The sequence below is a fragment of the Scophthalmus maximus genome, chromosome 1, assembly GCF_022379125.1.
Source record: "Scophthalmus maximus strain ysfricsl-2021 chromosome 1, ASM2237912v1, whole genome shotgun sequence".
Lineage (NCBI taxonomy): Eukaryota > Metazoa > Chordata > Actinopteri > Pleuronectiformes > Scophthalmidae > Scophthalmus > Scophthalmus maximus.
Window position 1 is genome coordinate 28,035,001 of NC_061515.1, and position 27,935 is coordinate 28,062,935.

The following is a 27,935-nucleotide window of genomic DNA, read 5'->3' on the forward strand; positions in this document are numbered from 1 at the left end:
CATTTACTGTTGAGATTTTAGTTTGATGAAATGTGAATTGTGATCGCTTTGGCAAAATATTGTAACTAGATGGGAACTCATGTTCTAGTCGTAGTTGTAGTTGCGCGGTCAACAGGACTTTACAGAGACATTAAACTCTGCAGAAGTATTTGAAATTCAGAGAGAAAAAAACATGACCAGAACTGGGAATACATGTTTGGTTATGTTTCGCATCAGCAGAAATCATTCCTGCTATGTTCATGGTGTTCTTCCCCATTCCAAACACATATCACTCAGGAGATTTGTATGCAGATAGAAGCCTGTGCTATGCACGCTGGGAAAGGCCACAGCACCTCTGAAGCAAGCCGGTGAATACGATGCTTGAGCCCGAGCACAACTCCACCTTCGGCCCACCTAGTTTCATTCAATGCAAAAAAAGCTGGTTTTGCATTGAGCAACAACACGTCACATGGTTGACAAGATCTGATGTGCAGCCAAAGATCATCAAAGATCTTGTCTGCGAGAAACAAGTTTTCTGTCACACGTAACTTTACAACACACCGCAGTGTTTTGACGATGCCTGTGTGAGATGCACGGCCGAGTACAATGCAGTGTGTGGTTTATGGCTGAGTCGGCCTTCAGCGGTTTATCTGTTATCACCAGATTTCCAGAGTAAAGTAAGTGTTCCTCTTAACTTCCCAACATTCTTGAAATGGTTACAGGCTCCATCTGATAAGAAGTGTGGAATTCAGTAGTGTCTCTCTTCCACTCATTCACTCACTCACACACACACACACACTCACACACACACTGCCTATAAAATGAGACACAAATGTTGTTGCTTTGTATATTTCTCAATGTCCCAAATGGATTTCATTAACTCTCACAAAAGTGTGGGTGTGTTTGTGAGGCCAGCTCATGTTCTTCGGCCACCATGTCCTTGATAAAAACTGGGTTGCGCTGCATTTGTTCTGCATACTTCTGTTTTTTCATGTTGTCGGATGCAAACAGAGTCTTTTGACACAGATTGCTCAATGTTGGTTCCACATACAAGTATTACACAAACCCAGACAAGCCCCCCCCCCCCCCCCCCCCCCCCCCCCCCCCCCCCTCCCCCCATTGCGGATCCTCCAGTGGCTCCTCCAGTGGATCCTCCATAATTGGAAAGGGTAATGCTCGTAAATTATAATTATTACAGTTGTTGTTTAGTTTTTTTTTTATACAATGGATACAATTGATCACTGTTTTGGTTCTGCGGTGTGACCAGTAAACTATCTCTGCTGTGATTGATTTGCTACAGTAATTAAAGGCCTATACAGAGAGCTTTTTGTGAGTGCTCGAAGAAGCCCTAACTCTCCAAAATAACTTTCCGGAGGCTAAGATTGTTTTTTTGCTTGAGAACGGCAGAAATGAATCAGCTCATAGAGGAGAAGTCAAAATCCCCATAACTCACATGACAACTTCAGACTGCGCTTCAACATTTTGTCTTGATACATTTAAAATCCACATGAGCCAAAATTAGAGGAAAAGATATCACATTTTTTTCAAACATTTGAATCTTGCCAGAATAACGCACCTATGTCATATTGCACACTGCAGAAACAGTTATAGTTATCCACTATAAACTGACCAAAAACTAAAACCTCCCTATATGGGGTTTCTTCAGTCAAATCGTTGCGGGTCACTGACATGAAAACATTTGAGCAGCCCTGCTGATGATAATCAAAAGCTTCTTCCACTGCCTCTCCTCCTCCTCCTCCTCCGCCTCCAGGACCCCGCCCCCTCCCTCTTTGCCTCCGTTTTTTTCTGTGTCAAAAACACAGATGAAACCTAGAAGCCAAGCGGAGATCGCCTTCAAAATAAAAGCACATTCTTTTTTTATAGCTGGATGGCTGAACTAAACGAGGCCAAAGAAAGTTGCTGCGTAATGTGATGAATAGATTGTGGTCCACATGCATTATGCAAGGATACATTTAGCGCTGAAAAGAACAGTTCTGGTGTATTTAAAGTAATAGGTATTTCATGATAAATTGCACTTCAAAACATGAAGTGCAATTGTAATATTATGATGCATATATACAACTAAACACTGTGTAAAAGGGTTATACGTGTCAATAATGTTTGAGTCATGACATCAGGTTCATGGTTATAAATGAGTAGCTGATTCTTATTTCTTTTGAATATAATTTCTAAAGTGATAAAACAATTTGTCTGCTTTACTGTCTTTCTGCTTTAAAGGCAGCTTCGGTCTTGCTTGCATTTCTAACATGTCTCTGTCAGTACAACCCTGACTAAGGCTGATTATATTTTGAAAATCTTAACCGGAAGTCCAATATCATTCTGTCGCTACCTTGATCTCTCACCCTCGCCTCGCTCGGTTCAGCATCTGTCTTGACCAGAATCCAAGCAGCGCGCATTATGGATCCATTACGCATTTACGCACTATGGTGTCCTCGCTGGCACGGCTGGTTTTCTGACACGCGCGTCTGACTTGGGTCCTGACTTCAGCTCTCAAGCCATAAGTTCTGTGTTTACTTGTAGTTGGGAAAGGAACATAATACGGTCTAGTGTTTGTCTTTAATGTAGAAGGAGGAGAGGACACGAGTGATCCGGCGAGAGTTTTTCTGACGCTCCGTCACGACGCGCGCAAACACTTTTTTTGGGGACTTATTTTCCTTTTCTAACAGGATATCATTCGCTGCGTCTACTTTTTCGGGGGTGTGTGTTTCCTATATGTGGATATTTCTTCGGGACCATGGGAGACTCCGTGTTCCTGGACAGGCAGAATTCCTATCTTGTAAGTGCCCAGTTTATTGGCCATAAAATGATAATAATGACCCGGTCGTGCACTGATAAGGGCTGATGACTTGCATCTTCTGTTGCGCGAGAGTGCGCGTGCACGTCTAACGTGTGCATGTGCTTGTGTGAAAAACAAAGAGGAACATATGTTGATTTTATGCATGAAACATGACTTTAAGACACTTTTGCATGTACTATATTACACGTACAGTATGTCTCTCTGTATAACTGATAATATGCATACAACGTGCCATTACAGAAGTTCTATTATTTTTTATAATTTAGTGAACATTCCTCAGGCAGTCACAAACCCTTTCACAATCTGATTTTGCACGTATTTAAGACATGCACCAACTGCTGTGCTCAGATACTGTGAATATTGTTTTTTCGCTGCAAAATGTCAATGACTCTGAAACTTGAACCTTGAAGCTGAGCAGAGCAAAGGGGCCTCGACATGCAAAAACTTCCTGTGATGGAACGTTTTACATGTTTTACATGTGACATGTGGTGTATAGGAGACATGCGCTGTTGTAGAGGAGACTCATGCTCAGTGAAGGCTCAGTGAAGACACACAATACCCGCCTGGACTACAGTTCCGGAGCCACAGGTTGTTGTGCTTGACACTGTACACCTCAATGCTGGCTGGCTGCATGAAGGCAAAACACACAGATATGGGTCAAGGCCATGAGGACTGATGAAGGCTAGTATGAGAACTGCACTGTCAAAATGAAACCCTCAGCATTCTGGAGCTCATATTCCATTATGTGGCTTGTTTTTTTTTCCTGACAAAGATTAGAAAGCTGAGAGAAGTCTGGGGAAGCAACAGGTTGCTTACTGAGCAGGTTCATTCAAATGTGGGAACCGAGTTGGTTGATGATGTAGACACGTTAAAATTTTGGACAGATGCTCGTATTAATCATCCCCCCCCCAACCCCCTTCTCTCTCCATCTCTCCCCACTCTTCTCTCCTGGGGTGAGGAATCCTGTGCTGACTGCTCCAGTGGTCTGGCTACTCTTTATGAGCAATGTCTCTGTGGCTGGTAGTCCTCATAAACCTACAAGCATTGATTGGAAAACAATACAGTTTTCTTTGGCTCAGCTGGCGGCACGCTGTGGTCTGGATTTGTGCTTTGTAGCGGCGCTGCGCGATGTGAAAGCCCCATCACCACCACATGGCCCACAGTAGTGGGTCGAAAATTCACCCAATTCACAATGATGAGGCTTGACTGGACTCAAATTGCACATGGTGTACGCCTCCCCTACATCTTTCCAGACAAATAACACTTGATGTATCCACACTCTTACTCGTTTATTCCAACTCTGGCCTGGTTTTGTGAACTAAGTTAATAAATGGAAGGAAATCATAATCATAATCCTCAGAATAGTTGTTCCGACTGGATTTAAGAGTGCAACTTATTGAGTTTAATAATGTTTGAGCCACAATGTGGAGAAGTTCGGCTTCAGTGTTTGGTTTGTTTTTATAAAAATGTAAATGCCAGTGAAAATACCTTTAGATTTACCAGTTTTTTGAACGCTCACGGATAAAGCATCCAAAATGAGTTTCCTTTACTGGATGTCTAGGCTCAGGCTTGGGGTCGGGGTAAAGAGCTCAGACATACAGACAGAGTAGAGCCAGCTGAGGTAATGTCATCTAATTGGTTGTGGTTCCTGCTGGATGCCACCCTGTGGAGGTATTCCAGTTATGCCCAGTTGGGAAAAGGCCCCAGGGTAAACCTAGAGTACACCAGAGGGATCAGGTATCGTGTTTGGCTTGGGAATATCCCAGGCTCCTGCAAGAAGAGTTAAAGAAAATGGCGCCTGGGCTTCTTAGCCTATCCTGCAACAAATGAGGTCTGAACCACAGTAAGATATGGAAGTTTTCAAATTTCTTGAAAAATGTATCCATTTTGATCGATGAAATGTCAACTAAAAATATACTCCAAAGGGAATGACAGTATATTCCAATTCCTTTTTTTTTCATATTGACGAGCAAATATTTACATTTTTGAAGCTGAAACAGGCAATTTTAATGATATTTTTCTCTTTAAAATGACTTCAACGATCAATTAATTATAGAGTGGCTGATATTTGTTATTGGACCAAATGATTTATCATCTCATGATCCCATCTCCATCTCCTCAGTTATCTCAGTCAAGCTTTCAATCAAAAACACATGATAGACTACAGGGTTTTCCAGGATGAGTTTGCATCTGTTTTGGCAAGGTGCCCACATCTGAGTCAACATGTCAAAGGGCTGTAACTCCAAAAAGTAAGTGGTCGTATTAGTGGAATACTAATATTGGCCATTGAAGGAGATAGACCGAACATAAAAACACAAAGGAGCAAGATGAAACTCATTTGCATTTAGACAGCATCTCATCCTGCACACAAGGGCACACTATGGACATGTAGGTGCAATGAAGGCTTTTTGAACACATCTGCAATCTGCATCTGTTTATGTTGACGCTCAACATTTCGTGAGCACGCAGTAAAAAAACAACTAGTGAAGTAATCTTGCAAAGTAAGTCTGGAGTGCGGCACTACGGCTTTGCCAGGCTGTAAAAAGAATACAGTTTGCATTGGAAAAGGAGTCCAAACAGACGGCGGGCCAGCTCTGTGCAGGCTTTATATGGTAAAGAATTCATTCAGACAGCATCTATTGATTGTAAACATGTTAAATCTTCACTCGGGAAACCTTAAACCAGCACTTCTTTACAAAAAGCAGCAGGTAAAGGAATCAAATTTATGTCCTGACAGTGTGTCACACTCAAACGCTAGTGCACTTTCAGCTCGGCTGCTCATCGGCGTCTCATAAATCTCCAACACTCCGTTGAACTTGGTGCAAGAATGCAGTTGAAATATGACAAAGAGGCAGCTCCAAGTGAAATCGCATGTGTGTTAATGGAGGATTATGCCCCGTCAAGCTGCCCTGCGGCCGCCGATGATAAACAAACGCGGGTTGTCATCATTCCTGCCAGGGCAGATAAATATTTCAGATTCTAGGTTACCAGACTGGAGACACACATGGACGGAGACGACTGAGCGAGAGGGAGCCAGAAAGCAAGTGAGAGTGATGTGTAACAGCACCTCATTGTTGCCAGTGCGTAAAGGAGGCAACCGCACGTTTGTTCCACTTGTAGTGACGCGTAATGTGTTCCGCTTATGTCTTCAGGGCATTGTACTAATGGAATACCGCTGGGGATCGCAACGGTTCGGATTGATCACTCGGCTCTTGTCTTGGAATAAATCTGTTTTTCCAGTCAGATAGGTTTTTGCGTGGTATTACGAGGATTATGGGAATGATACTCGGGCAACCTTTTTGTCAACAGAAGGATGATTCACCACCTGCAAAGGCGATAAAAATGCCAAGAGGGAACAAATCATTCCCAATGTAAGAGTTTAGCAGCACAAGTAAAAACCAAGCTGAGTTGGAAAACTTGTTTTAAGGCATGTCCACCAAACACCTTCGCCAACTTCATATCCTGCCCATGAAGCCTCTTTAGACACAGAAGTGTTAGAGCCAAACTTGTTGCTTGGTGTAAAACGATATATATATATAATATGTATAATATATATATATGCAAAATCACAGCATTATGAACAGGATGCAGTCGTTTACTGATGTGTGCGCTGAAGAGCATTTGACTGGTCATGTGCTTGGTTTATGAAAACAAGAGTGAGAGTCGACAGCTCGCTGTAACTAGTGCTATACACAATGTGCAAGTGCTGAGGAGGTCGTTAGTTTTGCAGATCATGGGCCATTACCCCAAAATATTGGCCCCAATTGCTGTTTCGACCTGCATGGAGTCAGGGGATCACCAAAGTTGGCTAAATCCTCTGGGGACGATGGATATCGCTACAAAATCTCGTGACATTTCATCCAGTTGTTGTCGAGATATTCTCCTCTTGGCCGTCTTTAGAGCCACGAGTCATCTGCTATTGCCGACAAAATCAATTTCATACAAACTCGTTTTCAGAACTTTATTAAATGTGGCTACTGACTCACACACTCACAATAAAACCGAGCCAACTGAAGAAATGAATCAATCTTGTCTGTATCAACTCAGCCCGGTGAATTCATTTGTCTTGAGCAGATGAGGCTTGAACTCGTTTATTTAGCAACTTATAAAAATATGAATCATCGCGTTAGATGATGCAGCAAATGTAAGTCATGCGCGCCACGTCAGGGGATCGTCAAGTGATTCAAACAGGGGGCTTTGTTTAACCTGTTTTCTTAGGGTTTGTCGCATCACACTGAATATTCCATATGTCTGCGTTACATGGCTCATGGGCTCGGTTCCGTCTTCTGAGTTCGCACGGCAAATGTTGTCGTACAGCCTTTTTACTCTCTGAACAGTGAAGTTGGGTCACGAGCCATGTGCACCGCAGAGGGATCTGCTGCCTGGATGTCTCGTAATGACAACAGAGAATTGAAAGAGCAAGGAAGTGTGCGAGTGGTGGTTTGACGTGAGTGAGCTAATCTCGGGGAGCGGCCAGCGCCGACGCCTTTGCCCTAAATAATGATTGCCTTTGTTCGCTTTGGCCGGCTGCTACAACCCGCCGCGGGCTGCCATTCAAAGGTCTACTTGACAAGCTAATGCTGCGTCCCTTTGCAGAATTCACAGGTGTAGCGTCCCAAGGTTCACTCTCGAGAAAAGAAAAAGAAGTCGAATTCACTATCTGAATCCCCTCAGACCCTAGGGGCTTGACAGTGGCGCCCTGGCGTCGGTTTGGCACCGGGCAGCAAAGAGGCCGACGGAGCGCAACACAATGAAAGCGTTGATGAAAAGATCGATCACCCTCCTCCACGATGGATTGTTTCATCTTTGACGCCGTCTCTCTTTGTCTGGTTGCGTCTGTCTCTCGCCACTGACCAAACAGAGAGGGCTCTGCCTTCCTACCCATGTAATCCTCGGAGCAGCTACCTGTCTGGACAAGCAGCGCATTCCCTGCGTCCGTCTCCTCTTGGCCGTGTCTCTTGACTTTTGACATTGCTGTGGCCAATTATTTTTTGCAGAAGCATTTAAAATCTCCCCTTTTTCCTCGTCCTCCTAATCTCCACCTCTACCCGCAGTGCTCGAAAAGAGCGAGCGTTTCACAGCACACCGTCCTGTCCGTACCTGCTGATGTGTGACCTTGTTCCGTTGCAGTAAGTGTGTTTGTTTTACTCCCCTGCCGCTCCCAGCACAAACAGCTCTGGCTGCAGGGCGAGTCACCGGGCCTTCGGTCTTGTGGCAAATTGAACAGGGGTTTCACAGGACTCGTCTTGGTTGATTGTAAGTGTTTCCTCAGTGCCCATCCGCGGCGCTGCAACCACTGTGATGAACAGCTATCTGTTTGCGGGCGAACGGCATCAACCCTCCATACAGCTCCTGAGTCGTCAGCACAGCAAGTTTATTGACATTGGCTTCTCCAAAGCGGAGGGAGCGAGAACTTAGCAGGAGTGGATGTTTTGTTCGCAGCAGTGCTGGTGCGAGCAAAAGCTCACAGACACTGAATGAGTTCCAACATTCGTCAGTCCAGTCTCTCAGCTGCTTTTCACCGTATACTGTATGTAGAGCTCGTTGACCCCGTTCCTGTACATTCATTAACATGCCACTTGGAATGACTCTTGTCGTCGGTATCAACCGTGTAACACCACTCCAGCGCGGCAGGGAAAAGGAAACCACACCGTCGAAAGTCGGCCTCCTCAGCGCTCACAGTCGTCGCTTCTGGCTCGCCATGACAACGCCGCCTGTCCCTCGTTTCTCTTCCTCGACCCTGTCAGGGAAAGGCACTTTTACTATCAACAGCGAAAGAGAAGCCCGCCCCTCCTCAAGACTTGCCTTTTTTGGAGGCGTACAAAGGCTGAGGGGAAAACAAAGTAGAGCAAACGCAGGGGGAGACAGTTCAGGCCAGACCTGCCTCGCCGTTTGCCGTGGGAGATGCGCATTCCCTGGGCCCTGAACAAAATATGTGCTCCAGATATTTTACAGTTTGATTTACAGCAGAAGCTGTTGCCCCGTTTTCTTCGTGACCTCTAGAGGAGTTTCTTTCGTGGCGGGGAGTTGGTTAGCGGGTTCAAGGAAAGGCTAGACGTGTTTCCTGGCTGTTGGTGTGACAGCCATGAGGGCACGGTGTCAATCACAGAGTGGCCGTGTGAAGTGCAGGTGTATTACATCACAGTTTGGCAATTTTTAAGGACGTTGAGCGCAAGTCACATTCACACACTGTCGGAAGAGCCCACAGGGGGTAATTCAGGGATAAGTGTGTTGCCCAGGCGCGCGGACTCACAGCTGCGGTGGAGCAAGATAACACGGTACGGCAAATGCCGTTTGATTTATTTTTACAATCAAGTGTGAACAAGCTGCTCATGTGGCTTTAACTAGAGTCAGAATGTACACAGAAGTTACGCACATCCAAACGTGATACGCTCCAGGTGCTGGACAAAAGCCAGAAGACCAGAAACGTCCACGCACCAGGCGATGCTCCCACGACCCTTTTTGAATCACCTCCCATGCCTCTTCCCAAGCTGCCCCCCTCTCAGTGTCGTGATGCTGACAGCGGCCCGTCAGAAACGACGCTGCGCGACGTCTGCCGGACCTCTCTCGCTCTCCATCGCTCTTCATTGAAAAGCCTCAGACGGACAGAAAGAGACGGATGGACTGAGAGAACCGAGGCCAGACAGATTGAGACAGACGAGCTGCCACACAGGAAGGCGGAAGTCAAATTTCCAGTCCGATGAAAACCGCAGCGAGCCTCGACGAGGGGAATATTCCGAGTCAGACCAGGAATAACACGGACGATGCCAGCGATAACAGACGCATGTGACACGAATAGCACATTGGAGATGACATGCACTGCAGCCGATGTGTGCATTCATGTGCCCGGTGGTACGTAGTGTGCGAGCCCAGTGCATTTCAATTGACACTTGTGTATATGTGTGTGTGTGTGTGTGTGTGTGTGTGTGTGTGTGTTTGTGCAGACAGGTAAGAAGTGGGACCCTGGAGTTAAAGGGACCTTTGAGTAAGAGTGAATTAGCTGCTCTCAAGTCTGCCACTGGAATGTGTTGGTGTGCGCAAACACACACACACACGTGCAGCCATGCCACCGTGATCGCGGTACCATCACTATTTACCTGCCAGTCTATTACAGTCTATTAATATTCCTCCACTCCCCTTCTCCCTTCCTTCCTCCCTCCCTCTCTTTTCATGTGTGGGGATTGTGGTAAATTGAATTTCATGAAAGCAGCCCTAGTGGCAGGAGGAAATAAGTGGCTTTTTATATCGTTTACATCATTGTATGGCTCGTTGTGGACATTAATGCTGATCCATTGCCCTTTTGGTTCATTTATTCCTTTCTTAAAGTTGCAAAGAGCTCCACAGGTACAGCAATAATCAACCCCCCCCCCCAGGAATGGACTAAAAGAATGAAGGAACAAAATTGATTGGAAATTCAATTCGGTGGTGAACTCTTGTTTATAGTAAAAGGATGAGAGGACGTAAACTGTGTGTATGTGTGTGTGTGTGTGTGTGTGTGTGTTTGCATGGATAGCTGAGTGATGATGTACACATGCTGATTGATGGATGAGTGGATGAGTAACTCCATCCATCAAGCACTGTTGTTTGCAAAGTCTCGTTTCTGCACGGCTGCATCTTCATGCTTCATGCAGCTGCAATCAGCCAATCCTCATCCGTTACCCTCCCATGATAGAACTTTATTTGAACACGTATGACGGCAGAGGACGTCCTGCATTCTCCCTTAAAGGCTCATGTGCTGGAAAACATGGCTACTGTTTCTCTCCCTGAAGGAGGTATGGTGGTATGGTATGAAAACAAAATCCACAAAGAGCACGATAGAAAAAAGCTCTTAAAGGCAGAGACACATTTTTGGTTTCACCTTAATCTCCTCGCCGCCTTTGACGGACTCTGTTTTTGGAAAAAAAAGTTTTTTTTCATTTGAAAAAAATATTTTTTTGTGGCTGTAGTGGCACTATTTGTTTCTTAACAGTTCCACAAAACCATCTGTATCCTTTGTAAACATGTTTACCACAGTTTTTTCTACGTTAACTCTAACACTTAGTTGAATGGAAATCTGGCTACAGCTGGCACTGTCCAATGTAACACTTTTCGGTTTTATAATAATAAATAAACATATTATTTCAACAAGCCTAGTATATCAGAAGTGTTAGTATTCTGTTTTATGGAGCATATCTACTCTGCAGCTCTTGTTTCATTCGAGTTAATGCAAGAGGAAATATCGCCAAAAAAAACAACAACAATCCCTGAATCTACGCCTGATCTGATCTTATTCACCCACTTGCCCATCGAAATTATTTCCATACAGTGCCCACAGTTTCGGTAACTGTGGGGTGAATAATGTTCATAATAATAATAGTGAATAAGAGTGTCATAATGTACAACTGCCTGAACGTATTTAGACCTTGTGGTTGATGCAATGTTGAGCCAGTTTCCCCAATTCTCAGCACTTCTCAAAGGCGGCACTGAACAGATGGGACCTTGTTGAGTTTTGATGGCTCACACAGAGCAGTGCCGCTGGGGAGGTGATAAGCAGTTTATCATGCTCATTAAACACCCCATTAGCACTTATCAGCATCTGTTTTAAAGTGTTCTACACCTCGTCATTATTGTTAACACTTTGCAGAGTTCCCTTGCAGGCGTAAGGTTCATACGCACACACGTGTCGATCAGCGGAAGGGGGTTCGTCGGTGGGTGGCTGTGTTGGCCAGGGCAGCGGCACTGGAGCGTCGCGCTCGCTCCCTTTCCGCTGGGAAATCAATAATAGACCAGCTGACCCAGCTGTGACCTGCGTCACGCGTGCGCAAAATGTGCACACACACACACACACACACACACACACACGAGAACACACACTGTCACATCCACTGTCCGGAGAGAACAAAGCACCGCTGGGCAGCGGCGGGTGTGGCGTTGGTCTCCAGGAAGTTACACTTGGCTAAAACTTCCCGGACTGAAACAAGGCTGTTGGTCTCAAACGGTGATTTAATTACTTCTGAAGTGTTTTCACTTATGCATTGTTCCGCAATGAATAACTCAGCTGAGAATAGTCGGATGAGGTCACTTTGATCTTGATTTTGGTTTCATTCAGTGCTTCAGACCAACTTTCATAGAAAAATCTATCGATTTCTTTGGAAAAATAATGCATGTACCAGTGCAGCTAAAAGGTGCGTTCGACGCCGATCAACAGATTTTACTAAGTGAGTTTAAGGAAGAAGAGTGGTTATTTCAAAATGTTTTAACCAGACTTTTGTATCATTTATAATATACATATGCATCTTTTTTAAAATTTTGTATAGATTGTTATGGAATGAGAGCTCCTGTAATAATAATGGTGATGCAGTGGTATATATTTGCCTTCTGGGTAAATTTCACTCATCATACACCAAACCCTTTCTTGGCTTTTTAAATACTTTCACCGACTGCCCGGTCGTTTTCTTATTCTGATGTGAGCGTTTCAGTGGCGAGTGCATGAATATATGGAGAAAACAGATAAAGAACTGACTTGCAGTGAGATGTGGTCAAAGGTCTGTGGCCACGTCGAGCATGAGGGAAACGCTTCAACACTCAGTACCTCAGTAGCCCCCGGCGGCCGAAATCTGCCTCGTCTCAGCGCGGTCATACATTCCAGTCCGGTCATGGATGGCTCCTCCAATCGGAAGCTGCAGAGTCCGTCCGAGGCTCCACCTGGTCCTTAGACGAAAAAGAGGAAAAAAAAGAGGCGGAATTTAAGCTGCGCATCAAAAATAAAGTGGATCACATTGGTGTCGTCGTGTAATTGAAAATGCGGGGCTGCAGACGGAAAAACAACGCGGACGCAGCTCCGGCCAGACGCGGCGGAGCATCCATGTCGCCAAACTGAAAACTCTTTTAAAAATGTTCACGGCGGCGTCTTCTACACTCTGAGAACCTTGACAAATGCATTATTTTTGCAAGCGGCTTTGGGCTTTTGCGTCTTTGCGTGCAAAGATTCCCTCTGCACATTCATGTTTTTCCCCTCCAGTTTTTTTTTTTTTCACATGCAGCACGCTTGTGCAATCTTCCCAACATGTGTGTGACATGTGGGCACACATCGCATTTAAGCCGCGCCGTCAAACGCTGCCATGTGTCTCACTAAGTGACCGCGGCTCTGCCTTCACTCTTGTCACGTTCATCATCGACATCATCCAGATTGCGAGGAGTCGACCAGCATGCCATAATCCCCGCTCTTTAACTACCGCACAGGATTATGTGAGGGGGTCGGCACCCATGTGGAAAATAGAGAGTCTTACGGAGACGTTGCTCTGGTCCCGCTGTGTTAAATGGGCACGCTGGAAGAAGCGCCGAAAGGGAAAACCAGGGGGGGGGGGATGTGCTGCCCTTTTGTCAGCTCATGTTATTGCCACTGGTGTGAAAAATAAGCCAACTACCTTCTAATAGGATCAACATGTAATCTTGTGCACGCTTAGCAGGAAAGATAAAGGCCGGGCTGTTAAGTAAATGCACTCACACACTGATATGGAAGGTGTTTGGAGCACGGAGCTCAGATGAAACTGTTGAACGCCAAGGACGTTCTCCTAGAAGTTCCTCTTCAGTCAGAATTTATCTCCAACCCCACTCGCGACCCCACTTCCTCACAAGATAGCGGCACATCCTCCACGTGACGTCGAAACACGCGCGGACGTTTTCAACGGAAAAATGACTCTTGACAAGTGTGAAGACAACAGCAGCTGTTACGAAAATTACAGATTAATGACACTAGTTTCTTGGAATTAGAAATGAAATGCCAGAAATTCGTGGATTTATTGTGTGCTCTGGGCCACGTCTTTACAGTACAGGTTTTGTGGTTATAAAGTGTTGAATTAACACAGGCTTCCTGTCTCTTTTGCCGGCGTCATAGCTGTCATGTGTTTGTCTGGACAGCAGGAACTAATGGGTCAAAGTTGTCTGCCTCTGGTATCGCTGTTATGTGACAGCTCTGTGGGGGGTTTTTGTTGTGCGCGTACATTGTGCTTGCACATTTCGCACAATTGTTCCAATGAAATATTTTTGACTTTTCTCTGTCGACAAGTCGTTGGAGGCCTAATTGGGCGCGTTTGTATGTGCGTTTTAAAAGCAAACGGAAATTTTGCAGCAAGAATTGACGGCACAGCGCCAGACAAACTCCTGCTTTACATCTCAGGGCCGATGCGTCACGGCTTTTCAGCACAGATGCCAGCTCTTAATCTCTCTGAATCTAACTTTGAGAACATTCCAGGATTGATGGAGTGGCACAATATTTCTCTGGGAGTGGTTTCTATGAAGCCTGCGTGTGTGTGTGTGTGTGTGTGTGTGTGTGTGTGATCCCGTTCTCACGGTGCTGACATGGTGGAGTGCGCTGACTGCAAAGGGTTTTCGCTGGGAACGTAATGCTCATGGGGCTACTCACAGAACTATTTGGTCTGATTGACAGAAAAATTGCGCATACACATACGCACACACCAACAGAGGCACACTATATATTGTACATTACATGTGCTGAATGTTGTTCGTGACTATCGACGCACACTGAAAAGGTTCAGTCTTTAGCTCAGCTGCGTCTGAGCTGATTTTTCTGTGAGCTGAAAAGAAAATTGTGTGAATGAACTTATTTCTGGGAAAAAACTAAATGCATTGTAGATGATGGATTCAACAAACTCATTACAGGGCAGGCCACATGGTGCATTGATCGGGAGTAAGCGAAGACTGAGGAAGTTGTTTTGTCCAGAATGACATGGAGAACTGGCTCTGACCAGTAACATATAAAAGTAGAGCATAGACAATAAGTCAGTTTATGATATCAGTCGACCAATAGCTAATTAATCTGCTACAAATTGCCACATTTTCTCATATTAACTGGGTTCTGTGTACTGTGTTTCAAGACTAAACCATTTAAATATATCTTTACTTTGTCTCTGCAAACTTTTTTGCAAACAATCCCCTGATGAATAGCAAAAAGAAAACTAAGAAAAAAACAACAACCTGCAGATGAATCAGGGATGAAAACACTTGTTTGTTGCAGCCCTAATTAAAAATGACACACATGGAGGTCTGGTGGAAGCCACATAAACACACACTGACACACGCGCACGCATGCATGGAGGATAATGATTCGCTCAAACCATCCCAGTCCCCCACCGGCGCCATCAGACTACAGTCTCAGTTTGTCTCAGCACAAGTGGAGCAAGCGACACATTATCCCTTATTATTTATTCTAAAACACACATGCTCCGCACGCCTCCTCAGAGTATATACACACACACACACACACACACACACACACACACACACACACACAAACCAAGCCCTATCCAAGGAATGTGCGTGATCTCGACTCTATACAAGACAGTAAATTCTCCTCCTTTCTCTTTCTCACACACTGGACTGGGCTAATGAAGTTGGTTAATCATTACTAATCCTGCACGGAGAAAAAGAGCATGTTTAGTGTTTTCTCAGTGCTGAGTTGTGTCTGCAGGGTTTTTCTCTCAGGCTGCACTCAGCAACTTTAACCAGCATTGTGTTCCATCCAATTGTTTTTGCAGAGGATGCAGCAGGCATTTGCATTTAATGAATCTAGATCTGGAAAAAAAAAAAAGTGCATACAGCAGATGAAGCAGGATGCAGAGGGGAATAAAAACAGGGAAGTTTCCTTTGTTTACAGTTTTGCTTCTGGACCCTCTCTTTAAATGTTTCCCAGCATGCCCTGCAAGCAAATTTGCAAGGCAAAGTAAGGGCGAGGACTAATTCCTTGCATGTTAAACACAGCTGCAGTCCACCTCGCCCTGATATCCCCTGACAGAACGGTGGAGTCAACATGTCTTGGTATGACATCGCTGTCCGGAGAGTGAGACGCGTCACTCCCTGTTAACGGGGCTCGCAAATGTACCACATCATTGAAGACATTTCCTCACTGAGGAATGACGAGTTTCATGAATATGGAGCTGACAACAGGTCAGGGAGTTTGACACGAATGATGTTTGTAGGGTTGCAGACATACACAGTGGCCAGAAATGGTGAAAATGTCCAAAGCCGTGCAGGCTCCAGATGTCTCAAGTTTCTCCTCCAGCACAAACACTTAAATACTTGTTATCATGCACTAGGTTTATTTTTTTGCAAACAGGAGTATAATGTGACATAAATCCAATCTACCAATCACAGCTGATAGATAAATACCCTGACAGATATTTGGATGCAGTCCGTGGTCGCCCTGTCATCCACAGATTGCTTTGAACCAGCACCACACACACACACACACACACACACACACGCACACACACACACACATTCACACACACTGCTTCAACTTCATCTTCTATCAACCACGGTGTTGACACAATGCCTGATTTTCTTTGCTTTCGCAGCTTACGTAACCATTATGCAAGTCTTCAAGGTCGGGCCTCATTATTGCTGCGGGCCCTTCATATTAATCTGTTCTTTAAAATGTTTGAAGTTCACCCGACTCTTTAGATGTGCCTGCCAATGATTTTGGGGGGAAATATTTGGAGCACACACTCGGCGTTGCTCAGTCCTACGACTGAGCCAGCGAGTGCTCATTAAATGCAAAGGCAACACTAAAAGCATTAGGCAGCAAGGAGGATGAATCATTTATTGAAAATGCAACCGGAGCTTCATCAAAATAACACTCATAAAGCGAGTTATGTGAGGTATGAGTACACTGAACCCAAATGAAAAGCGTTTTGCTTACAAAACACGTTTTTGGGCATAACTCATAACAGGTTAAGATAATTATGACACACTTTTAATGTCTAATAAGATACAATTATGACCTTTGCATCCAAAAAGGCCAAAGGTCAACTTCTCTCTGAAGCCATAGTTCCCCGTATAAACACTTTAATGGCCATTATTCATAACTCGGGAACAGAAGTGACCTTATTTGCTGCAACTTGACTGGATGGGCGGAGGTTCACGAGTACGAGGCAGTTTTAAAAATGTCATGATTGTTGTATTCACATGCAAAAAAGATTTAAAAAGCATATAAAACTTTGAAATGTATGCAGGGCCCACAAACACAAACTGCATCAAGCTGTTGGGAAGAGTTGTGCAATTCCTCAATGAAGTCGAGAGCATGAAATGTGGAAGTGAACACAAAAGCTGTTTTGACAGCTGTGTTCAGCCAAGTGTTGTATTTAAGTTTGTGTTCATAAAAAAATAATGAATTATCAGCCCAATATACCAAAGTAAACGTTGCTGTTGTTGGAGGAAGATGTTGGACAGACACATGCTGGAAAGGACAAAACTGGCCTGAAGCAACTTTGTTAATTTTGTGAGTGAGTGCATTTAATTCTTTTCTGCTTTTACAGAGGTTTATTTTATTACAGTATACTCCTTCTTACTCTTGGCAAGACCAGTTGAAACTTATGTAACCATAATGTAAATTTAATTAAAAACCCCAGACTGTATATATCCCATGGCTCATTAACAATAGCAGGCAAAAATGCCCATAAAGCAAACATGTCCCTCGATCGTGGGTTAGGGTCAAAAACGTTTTTACTCCATTGAATTGAATGCTAATGTAGAAAGGGTTATTTTTATTAAGAAAAAACTATAACTTTTTGGATGTTATGCAACGACACTGTGATTTAGATAACAAATATAGTGAAAGATGTCCATCAGAGTTTCCAAAAGCCTCTTCTCTTTGTCGTTGGATGTCTACAAATGTCTTAATCGTTATTATTTTTAATTTACAATGACATAAAACAGAGGTGATCAGAAAAACTGAGAAGCTGAGAGCACATTCATGTACTATAAATTATTTCTGCATATGAACACAAGCAGTTCTGTCCAAATCATTAGCAGCCGCCCGTTTCCTTTACATTGGAATGGATGGGATGATAATTGCATTTTCAGCCATAACAGGTTGATATGTGCATGACCTTCCATTCACAAGGTGATAACCTCCATTTACTTCACAGTTTACAATCAAAGATAAGCCTGGTGCCTCCGAGTTATACTTGCACTGTTGGTTATGTAACTTGTGTGCGGATAACAACAGTCATCAATCATTTGGCGGTTGTGTTTCCTCAGGCAGCATCCGGGACGACCCAAAACAGGTAGGGAAGCCTATTGAACGTTACTGTGTGACAGGTACATGTACAAGCATGCACACCCACATACACACAGACACACACACACACACACACACACACACACACACGAGCCAGGGAGGTCAGTAATTACAAGCAGATGTGAACCGTGAGGAGGTTCCAGGTCAGCTAAAGCAATCTATTGCATGCATGCATGACGCCAACCTGTAAAAGACCCAGAAAGAAAAAAAAATAGTGTTGGAAAAATACTTGTGCGCATTCCTCTGGTCTAGTGTGGTGGCACAGAAACTCAGCTTAAGGGCTGTTTAAAGCCAGCTGCAACACAGAAAGGGGGGGCGGGCGGGGAAGAGAAAGTACAATGTGTTTCATAAATGGTACTTTTCATCATCAACAACGCTGCAGCCAGCTGAAGAAGTTTCAGGCTCATCTCTGCCTGCGTCCTCGGACGGCCGACAGCTCGGTTCGTCACCCAAAACACTGTCAACGCGGCCGTTTTCGCTGGTTTAAGTCTTTGGCTCCTTTGCACTTGGCTGTCAGACTCTTCGTTTCCCTCCGACATTGCCGCCACGTTCTTCTGACGGTTGCGATACAGGCCCTCGGTGACGCCAAGGTCGCGGCGTGCATTCGACCTGTATCGGATTTGGACCACATACGAAGGTGGCACTAAATCAGAATGGGCGAAAGATCAGATTCCATGAGACTGCGGAGATCTTGGCAACGTGAGCCTGCAGTCTGACCGTAGCCGTAGTGTCTGTTTTCACCATAAGTGATCTCTTCCTGGACTTCTCGTACCTCTCCGGAAAAACGGCTACACGTCGTCCTTTGGTTGTAGTTCATACATAGCTGATCGGCATGGTTTTGTCATTACCAAGTGATAGTTGTGTGTGTGTGTGTGGATGTTGTTGTTGTGTTTTAGAGAACACATTTTTGAGAGAGAGAGAGAGAGAGAGAGATACTATAGCATCGATTCCTTTGAGTGGCTATGTGTTTTTCACCCCATCTGCAGATCTATAATTGTGATTATATAACTTTTGTCCCGGTTGCAGTTGTACTGGGATTTAATATATGTGACACGTTGCATTCATTGTAGTGAAGGAGAAAGAAAAGTATTTATTTGTTTGTTTTAAACTAATAATATTGGAGGGTTTAAAATTTGAAACACATTGCAGCGCCTTCAGCCTTGGCATCGGTCGCACACTCACTTGAGTCCTGCGAGATTTTCACCCCGCTGGTTGCTCAAACCAGTGGATTAAAGGCTTTCTCACAGATTTTTTTTCTTTCTTTCCTGAAAAGAGGATTTGCCTCATTGTCTCCATTTATGGTTGCACTAAGGATATTTTTCCAACAGCACTCCAAGGCGGCGTGTGTACATGCATATATTTCCTTGAGCATCTTTCTCTTCTTGCTCTCTCTTCCGCATCAAACGTACAGTATACGATACAATACATATGCGCAGTCACACGTGGATGACCTGATGGGGCCAAAAGCTTTTGTCAATGGTCCGTTGCCACGGAGATGCAGTCCCGATAATGATCACAATGTTGATGCATTGATCGGTAGTTGTGCTGCGCTGCGCTTGCCGTAAAGGGATCTGGATTCATGTCGTGCATCACATCAACAAGTGTCCCGCTGACTCCTTGCATGCGCGCGTGTGTCTTCCAGGTGCGTTACCATAGTGATATTTCTCTCGCTTCCTGGCCCTTTTCGTTTTTCTGTGTACGCGTTGCCATGGAAACTGATATATTCTGCTGCCCGAAGCTTTTATGCCATTTGTCCCCTTTGTCTGAAATAGCACAGAAACCACATGCTGCCGTGCGCTCAAATGGCATTAGTCATCTAACCGCACGGTGCCAGTTCAGTCAGCAAAGTCATTAATCTTTCCACAGTAACATGTGTTAGATGCAAACACAACACAGCAACAACGACAACGCAACAAGCACAAAATCCCAGGCTACACAGAAGCTTTTCATTTAAGGCTTTACATACATTTTTTACAACATCCATGTCTCTCTGAGCTGTTGTTTGGCTTTGATGAACACAAACAATAATCATTTACACATGTTCCTTAATGTGTCTATTACTTTTTGTTCCTCCTTTCTTGCAAAGCACATTTTTGATTTATACTGATTCGGCAGATAGTGCCATATGTTAAATTTGGGATAATCTGATATTTCTAGATGTGTGCAAAGATTCCAGCAAACATCCCTCTGCAGATTTAATAAATACAGGAGCGAAGCAGACGATGGCATTCGTGTAAAGGCTTCGCATCCGGCCATATTTTGGAGGTAAACATTAGGATTGTGACGGTAGCTGCAAGGTAGATTTGTCTCTATGCAGGATATTCAATAAGTTATACACCTCCACTAATCCTTCACGCCAAGATCCGAGATGCATTGTGGCCTGACATTTGTGGGACGAACATTTTGAATGTGATTTGTGGTCTCGTAACACGCGATCCCATTAACCCCTGTGGTTTTGTGTATCACATTAGGAAGCTGGTTATGACCATTTCATGTGTCATTTGTAGCTTATTAACTCCGCTGATGCGGCCAAACACATTAGCATTTAGAAAGGCATCTAATGGTAGCTGACACACATTATCTCAGAATTGACCAGACCTGGTGTTAAAATCCGCCCAGAGATCATCAGACTGAGTTCTGAATGCATCTCATGTGATCGCGTGCGATCAGATCTCACCTCCCTGCTTTATACGTAAATACAGCACAATGAAAGACCATGACCACGACGCTCAGCTTCTGTATTTGGATTTCTGACGAGTTAAAATTGGCCGATGACTCTTTGACTCTTGAAGGCCAGAGTGAATCATAAATCGGTGTTTTTTTTCTTCTTTTTCGCTGCCTTCAGTTGAGTGCTAATGTGGAAAAGAGGCTTGTTCGAAGCTGACATCTGTAACTTTCCACACATTCTGCATAAGGCTTGAATGGTCCCTTTATCCTGAGTGCCCAGAGCCATTACCCAGAGTACTGAGAGCGAATCTGGTGTCAGATATGACACACGTGCAGTCTTCTCTCGGATTTTTAATTCAGGATTAAAAAAGAACGTGTCCTAAAATAAACACTCAAAATGATGGACAGATCAGACAGTTGCATACCAGAATTAAAATTCAATTATCGGCTATGCAGGTGGGCCATGGGGAGTCTGGAAAGCAGGTCCCACAGGTTTTCAGCTCACCGCTGCCAGAGGCCAGCAGTGATACCAGGCCTTGGTCGGCCCCCTTCACTCTTCTGTCAGCATTCCACAGGTTTCATAGTTTGACACTCAAGAGCTGAAGCGCACCCATCCCCTTCAGAAAATCCTGCTGGGCAGGAGCAGCTCGACCGAGGAGAGGCCTGCTATTTCACTTTTCCAACTGTTTGTCTTTTTCTTTTGACGTGCGTGTGTGTGTGTGTGTGTGTGTGTATGAGTGTGTGTGCAGGCATGTGCAAGCATGTGTGCCCCTCAAGCTGTGTGTGAGGTCAAGCAGGGGGGGGGGGGGGGGGGGGCTAGGGTTTCCTCCACCAGCGATAAGGAATGGCCCGCACATTGGACTTGCGTGCACGCGCACACACACACACACACACACACCGCTGTGCTGAATAAAATGCTCTATTAAAAGAAGGCAACATGCAACATGTTTTTCACTGGACTCTGCGAGAGGCTCATTCACACACACACGCGCGCACACACACGCGCGCACGCACGCGCGCGGATGGCTCTCCAGGCCGCCAGTGTCCACCATGGTTGAATGACGGCTCTGTCGCTTCACTGCACTGAGTGAGGTCAAATAACAAGAGAGTTGACAGCAGATGGAATGACCTCAGTCCGTGGTTAACGGAGGTCTAGTTCTCAAAAGCAGAGTGATGTTCTTGTTTTCAGTTTGCCCAGAAGACTTGACGAGTGAACATCATTCGACGGGCGACGTGGTGCAATTTGATGTTTTCAAGAGATGACCGTCTCCGTCTCTGCCGAAGCACAAAATCGGAGCGTGTAAACACAGACACATCAGAGTCCACTCGTAAAGCCCTCTGTCTGGATCAAGCATTAGATAAATCAGAGCCACGTCTCCTCTCTTTCATTTTCCCCGTCGTCCTTAACCTCTACCTCTCGCTGACCTCTTCTCTCGGTAGACACGGAGGAATGCATGACCAGAGATTCAGACGACTCAAATGTTCATCAAAGCCAAAATCGCTCGCCGGCCTTCCAGCAAATTCATCACCATTCACTTCGGTTCAGTCACAGATTAAGCACATTAAGCACATGCAGAGGAGGCGCGATGACTCCGACTGTACTTGTTGATATGCCCTGGAACTGGACTGACCACATCCCTTCCTCCGCATACGCTTTACATTCTAATGCAAGTTTATGTGAGCGGACAGCATATTGCAAATCCATCAGTGGAAGGCTTCAGTGCTGGAAGTTGTCCTCACTTGCTCCTTCGAGAAAGACGGGCCTTTTTCTCCGCCCACAGTCTTTCTGTGTATCTTTCTGCGTAGGCTACATTAATCCTATACATTTAGTTTGGATATCACATAAAAATCAATACTCCCCCCCCCCCCCTCTGCAAACAATGTAGGCTTGAAGTTTTTACAGTATTTCCATCCCAGTGACGACCCTGTGAGGCTAAACCTGATCTGCCCTCTAAACCATTTTATGTGACTAAATTAAAATGTCTTAATATGTCGCAATAGCGTCATGATAACATTGGATCAAATAACACTATTTGTGTGTACAACAAAAAAAAAGAGAGGGGGGGGGGGGGGGGGGGGGTATTTGAATGAACCCACCAGACACGTTTTTACTGTAAAATCATTGTCTTCTGTTTTGTTTGGCTCTCACAACTCTGATCTGATCGGTGTTTCCAGTTTTCAACTGTTTTTTTGACAAAACCCAGCGACAATCTGACCTCGCGCTGCTCAACACCGAGTGTTAGACAGAGTTAGCGACTCGCTCGCGCATATAAGGTGTAAGTGGGGACCGAAACAGAGCTGAAATTTGAAAGAATATTTGATTTACATACATGATTAAGGTGGTAGGCTGAGCACATGGCGTGCAAAAACAATTGCACAATGCTGCATCATCCTAACCCGTGTGTTGACTCTTGTGTGCGACAGGGTGATTTCACCTGGAGCAGCCTGTCGGGCCGGAGCGTTCGCCTGGCGCCCGTCGCCATCCAGAGCCTGTCGGAGCTGGAGAGGGCCAGGCTGCAGGAAGTGGCCTTCACGCGTTTACATCAGGACTATGACCTGGGATGTCAGATCACCATGCCAAAAGGTGGGATCATGTGTGTGTGTCTCTGTGTGTGTGTGTGTGTGTGTGTGTGTGTTTTCATGCATTTTGCAGACCTGAGCCAAACAGTGTCACATAATTGTTGGTTGTAAGTTCCGGATGGGTGGACTTTACTGCCTCACTACCTCAGATAGCATCAGGTTGTTAAGACCCTGATATTTATGTGACTGTTGACTGGTCCATGTTGCAAACACTACCACTTTTTCTGAATCCAGGTTTTTCTGTGTAGGCTTGTGCGGATACTCTCAAGCGTCCGAATACACTTCCAAGTGTATTCAAGTGAATGCTCGCTCTGTTTTGGGGAAGTTGTGACAACACTCGAATTTATCTGTAAACCATACTTCACCATTGGCAAAGGGTGCTTCCTGTTGGAGCCCCCTCATCCTCATAACGACAAAGGCGACTCCATTTCCGCTGCAGCTGAGGCCGGGTGCAGTCGCCCCGCGAGTCACCATGTACACTTACACTTTTAAAAAAGTCCTTACTGTCGCAAAAGCAGGAAGTGTTTGTCGTAAAGATTGACAACTGTGTTTTCCCTCTTATTGACCAAACCATAAAGTAAATAGCAGTTGATAGCTGTTAACTAGCCGTTTTCTAGTTAGCCTTCAAATATTAATAATAATAATTATAATAATTTTTAGCGGCCATAGAAGGTCAAATTGTCCCATGACTCTGATAAATAAAGAAGAAAACATCTTTTTTTCTGCTTTCCTGTCCAGTTAATTCTTTTTAGGCCCCCTCAGATTTCTCTGGTTTCCGACCCCCAGGCCGGGAGCCGCTGGTTCAGATAATCTGGCTAATTGGCTTGTTTACAGCCTGAGAGATTGTCTGCACAGACTTTGTTGAAGAGCTGCTGCTGTGTTTTCAGATCTTAGCAATAATCTTAGAATATGACTTGACATTCCGGCTTCAGATGCGGTCTCGTTGTTGGAGTGGTCGCACAGATGCACATGATGCGCCGTGAGTGCAACATCTTCTCGCTGCACCGTATAGGAGTGGAGTGCAGCGGCTGCCATGGCAGCAGTATAGTGCGGCCAGTGGATTACCCCGGGCCTTGCATTCCAGCTGAAGGTTAAACCTCTCCCCACCATGATTTAATACGTACTCGTCCCCGTTGCATATGAATTCCAGAGCCCCCTGACGGCCGACCGCGTGCTAACGAGGGAAATATTTCAACTCGTGTGAATGTGTGTGTGTGTGTGTGTGTGTGTGTGTGTGTGTGTGTGCGCACGCGCGTCTTTCAGCGCTGCTAATGTGGGCTCACTGTTCCGCGAGAGCCGTGGTTTCTAGTGTTTCTTCAAGAGCGAAACGTCTGACTAAAGGAGGATGGAACAGAGAGGGATGGTGTGAGGTTGTGCAAAGGTTCATCAGGCAGTTTCTCAAATGGTGGGGAGTTAAACTGGGGTGAGGTTTGGAGGTTCGGGGGATTTCCGTACGGCTTTGGGAGCCATCTGACAAAAATCCAAACCATTTCCTATCTCTGCTTCTCCCTCCGCCCTCCCTCTCGCACAGCCCCTCGCTCTCCATCACAACATCTGCTTTCTCTCTCCTTCTACCTCACACCCTCTCCTCACTGTTTCCCCCCCATTTTTTCTCTCTCTCTTAATACACCCCGAGATTTCCCTTCTAGTCCATTTCACTTCAAGCTGAAGTCGTTCTGCAGCCCAGAGCCTAAAGAGGACAAGTTTCTCACGTATCACCGCAGTGGCATTTAATCGATTGTCGGAGAACAACTTGTTCAGATCTGTCAGCGATGGTTGGACACATGTGGTAACTGAACCGGCTCCATCACGTCAGAGGCTAGCGCTTCCATCGAGCGCATTGTGGGAGCTGGATAAAGTTTCCTGAGCCCCACAAGTCATTCATTTGATACAGCCGAAGGGAACATCTGGGGTTCAAACTGAGGTTGCTCCACCAGCAGGTCAAGGCAAAAGCTCCAAAATGATCTGATGTGCAAAAGAGCTGGTCTCGGAGAGCAAAAAAAGCAAGCAGCAATGTGACCGACTGATAGCGTTAAAAGTCGCTGAGGTCGCCACGTCCTGACATCCTGGCCCCGAGACAAGTTCCAAGGCTTTATAGTTGCGTGTGCCACGGTTTTCCAGAGTTTCCTGATCATTAATCAGCAAGTTCGGGACTCATTCATCATGTAGACAGCTGACAAAGAGGCTTTCCTCCTCTCAGGAAAACCTCCGCTCCAACACCTGCATGTACAGCGCTCAGGAATTAACATATAAGCCGATATGATTGTTTGCAATGCCTGGTTTGTTCTCCCAATTTTTGGCAGTCGTAGCACATCAGATATGTGTATTTGCAAGTACACTACAATAATAACTTTCCAGTGTCAAGATCCCTCTCAATTATAAGTCATATTCACTTAATGTGAGGTGATACAAAGATTATATGTATGGTCAAGCAAAGTAAAATATTTCCCAGTATCCAAAGTAAGAAATCCATTCATATATATTGGCCAGTGTAGATACAAGTTATAAGGAGTTTTATGTTTTTATAGATTCTTTTCATTTTTGCTGACTACTACGGTAAGTGGCCATGTCTGACGTCGTGTGAGCGAATTGGATTTAAGTTCATAGACGACTTCCCCCCCTCCCTTGGTTGATTGTTGTCTGCATTCCTGATATAAGCTTATTATGAGTGAGCGATATAAGCGTGATCAGATGAAGCGGTCCTGGTGGAGACCACTTGTTTCAGATGATTTATGTTCTTGCTTTTTTTCCCGGCGCAGATGGACAGAAGAGGAAAAAGTCGCTGAGGAGGAAGTTGGACTCTCTTGCAAAAGAGAAGAGTAAAGACAAAGGTACACAAAGTTCTTTCAACACGCACTCTGACGTGGGATTTCTCTCTCGCTCTTCTCTGTCTATCCGTCTCTGTCACGAACGTTTCGCCATCCTGCCAGCGAGCCCGAGGGGCCGGTCTGCGCTGTCCACCCCACAGGCAGGTGAACAGCGGGGTTATGAAAACACAGTTTTTGTTTACCGGGCCTTGACAGTTTATATTTAGCTTAAGTGGATGGAGCCCTTTGTAAGGGGGCCGGGGCCCCGAGATGCGGCCGCCCTGCTGCACGAAGGAAAGCTTATTTGGCGCAAAGCGAAGAGGACGTAAGTCAAAGGAGCCCAGATGGAAAGAGTGGCGGGAGATGAAATAAAAATGAGCTTCTCTTGTCAGATTTGTGAGCAGGTGGGTGCGGATCGCAGATTTCGATTTTTGCCCTCAATAGACACACTTGTATTTGACAGCGTGCCATGCTGACACTACTGCAGATGTTTGCATAGCCTGGAGTAGTAGGTAGTACTAGTAATGGTCTTTTCTTTCTCTGTGAAGCGAGCGAAGCCTTTACCTTTGCAAGAGAGAAGAAGGAAAACGCCGGTGTAGCATGTAGGTAATGCGGGCTGCATGTGTTGGAACTTTGGAGCGCCGGCGGCCGACAGTACCTCGGATAGGATCAAGTCAAGCCAAAGCGAAGACTTAGTAATTGATCTTACAAATGCTCGTTGGCATTTTTCGCCGTTTTTGTCCTGCGAGGTAAACCGCGTCCATCTGCGCACATTAAAGCAACATTTTCATGTTATTCATAAGTGTCCCTGAGGGCCTCTGGGGTACTCTCTGCACACACACTGAGAACACATCCAGCTGATATAAACACATTACGTGGACATGGACATAAATAGTGCTGGACAAAAGATGCTGCAGGCTGGAGAAAATGTAGATTCATAAAAAAATCTGACATGGCCGCATAAATGTGGCCTGGCTGCGGACACACACTGATGTGCTCTGCATGACGTTGGCAAAGGCCTGTACGTTATGCGATCCAGATTGTGTACATGTGCACGACTGTGTGTGTGTGTGTGTGTGTGTGTGTGTGTGTGTGTGTCTGTGGGTTACATAAGCCCTGTTAATGCTGTGAGGCTGCAGAGCAAATTTGTTGTGTCACAGTGTTAGTGGTCATGTCGCTCATGAACCACAGCCCTCCACTTGTGGTTGTGGAATGCATTTTGCTTTCTCCCTCTCTCTCTCTCTCTTTTTTTATGTCTACTTTTTTTTACACAAAACACACACACACACACACACACACACACACACACGCTGAGCTGCTGGTCTGTTTTCTCTCCGCTGTTGGCTCAGCCTTTGGGATTCTGTACGATAGAACATATAGCCTGTGATGACCCGGTATGACATCATTTCTCTCTGTAGTCAGTCCTGTGCATGTCTCCGTGAGCTGGCAGCAGTTCAACACAGGTCCCTGGTCGGTTGCCGTGGTCTTGCTTCACTTAGTTGCCATATGAACTCGGTCTGTTTTTACCACATGCCTCAGTGCCGTGCTGCCTCTAAAAATGACCCACGCCGAGAACATGACATTGATTTAGGGTAAGGCTCATCAAAGTTGGGTTATTTTGGTCTAAGGCCCTGGAATTAGTGGTCTGTTTTGGGGTTTTTTTTCTCTCTCCCAGCTGTCTCTCTGCGATGTCTTCATTTTGGAAAACAGCTGTAGTGCTGCAGTAGTGCTATACAAGCTTTTCAGTGACACGGTCAACATGGGCTGTGACGCTTTGACGCCATGTTAAAATGCAAGCTCAAACAGAAGTAATAAAGTGTCTAGAGGCAGATGTGTTTCAAGTGCACGTTTAAAGTTCACAGCTATTTTTTCATAGAGCTTCCTTTTTCCTTTATTTCTCTTCATCTCACAGCTACATCTGTGCTTTTGTTGGTCACGCACAGTAAGTTTACTCTCTCATCCCATGCTTTTCCTGCCGCCTCCATTTTCTGCCTGAGATCTTCTA

The 27,935-nt window shown here is 45.2% G+C and overlaps 1 protein-coding gene across 2 annotated transcripts in view; it reads left to right on the plus strand.

Moving 5' to 3' along the window:
• Positions 1 to 27,935, plus strand: part of LOC118309031 (rho GTPase-activating protein 6-like) — a 58,443-nt gene that overhangs the window by 20,745 nt on the left and 9,763 nt on the right. The window contains exons 1-3 of one of the 2 annotated variants that reach the window (XM_035630619.2): positions 2,361 to 2,776; positions 22,968 to 23,127; positions 25,883 to 25,954. In XM_035630619.2, coding sequence (XP_035486512.1) covers positions 2,735 to 2,776; positions 22,968 to 23,127; positions 25,883 to 25,954 — 274 coding nt within the window. In that variant the 5' untranslated portion in view covers positions 2,361 to 2,734. Of the gene's footprint in view, positions 1 to 2,360; positions 2,777 to 22,967; positions 23,128 to 25,882; positions 25,955 to 27,935 lie in introns of those variants that run through there. The other variant, XM_035630609.2, reaches the window with a different exon arrangement.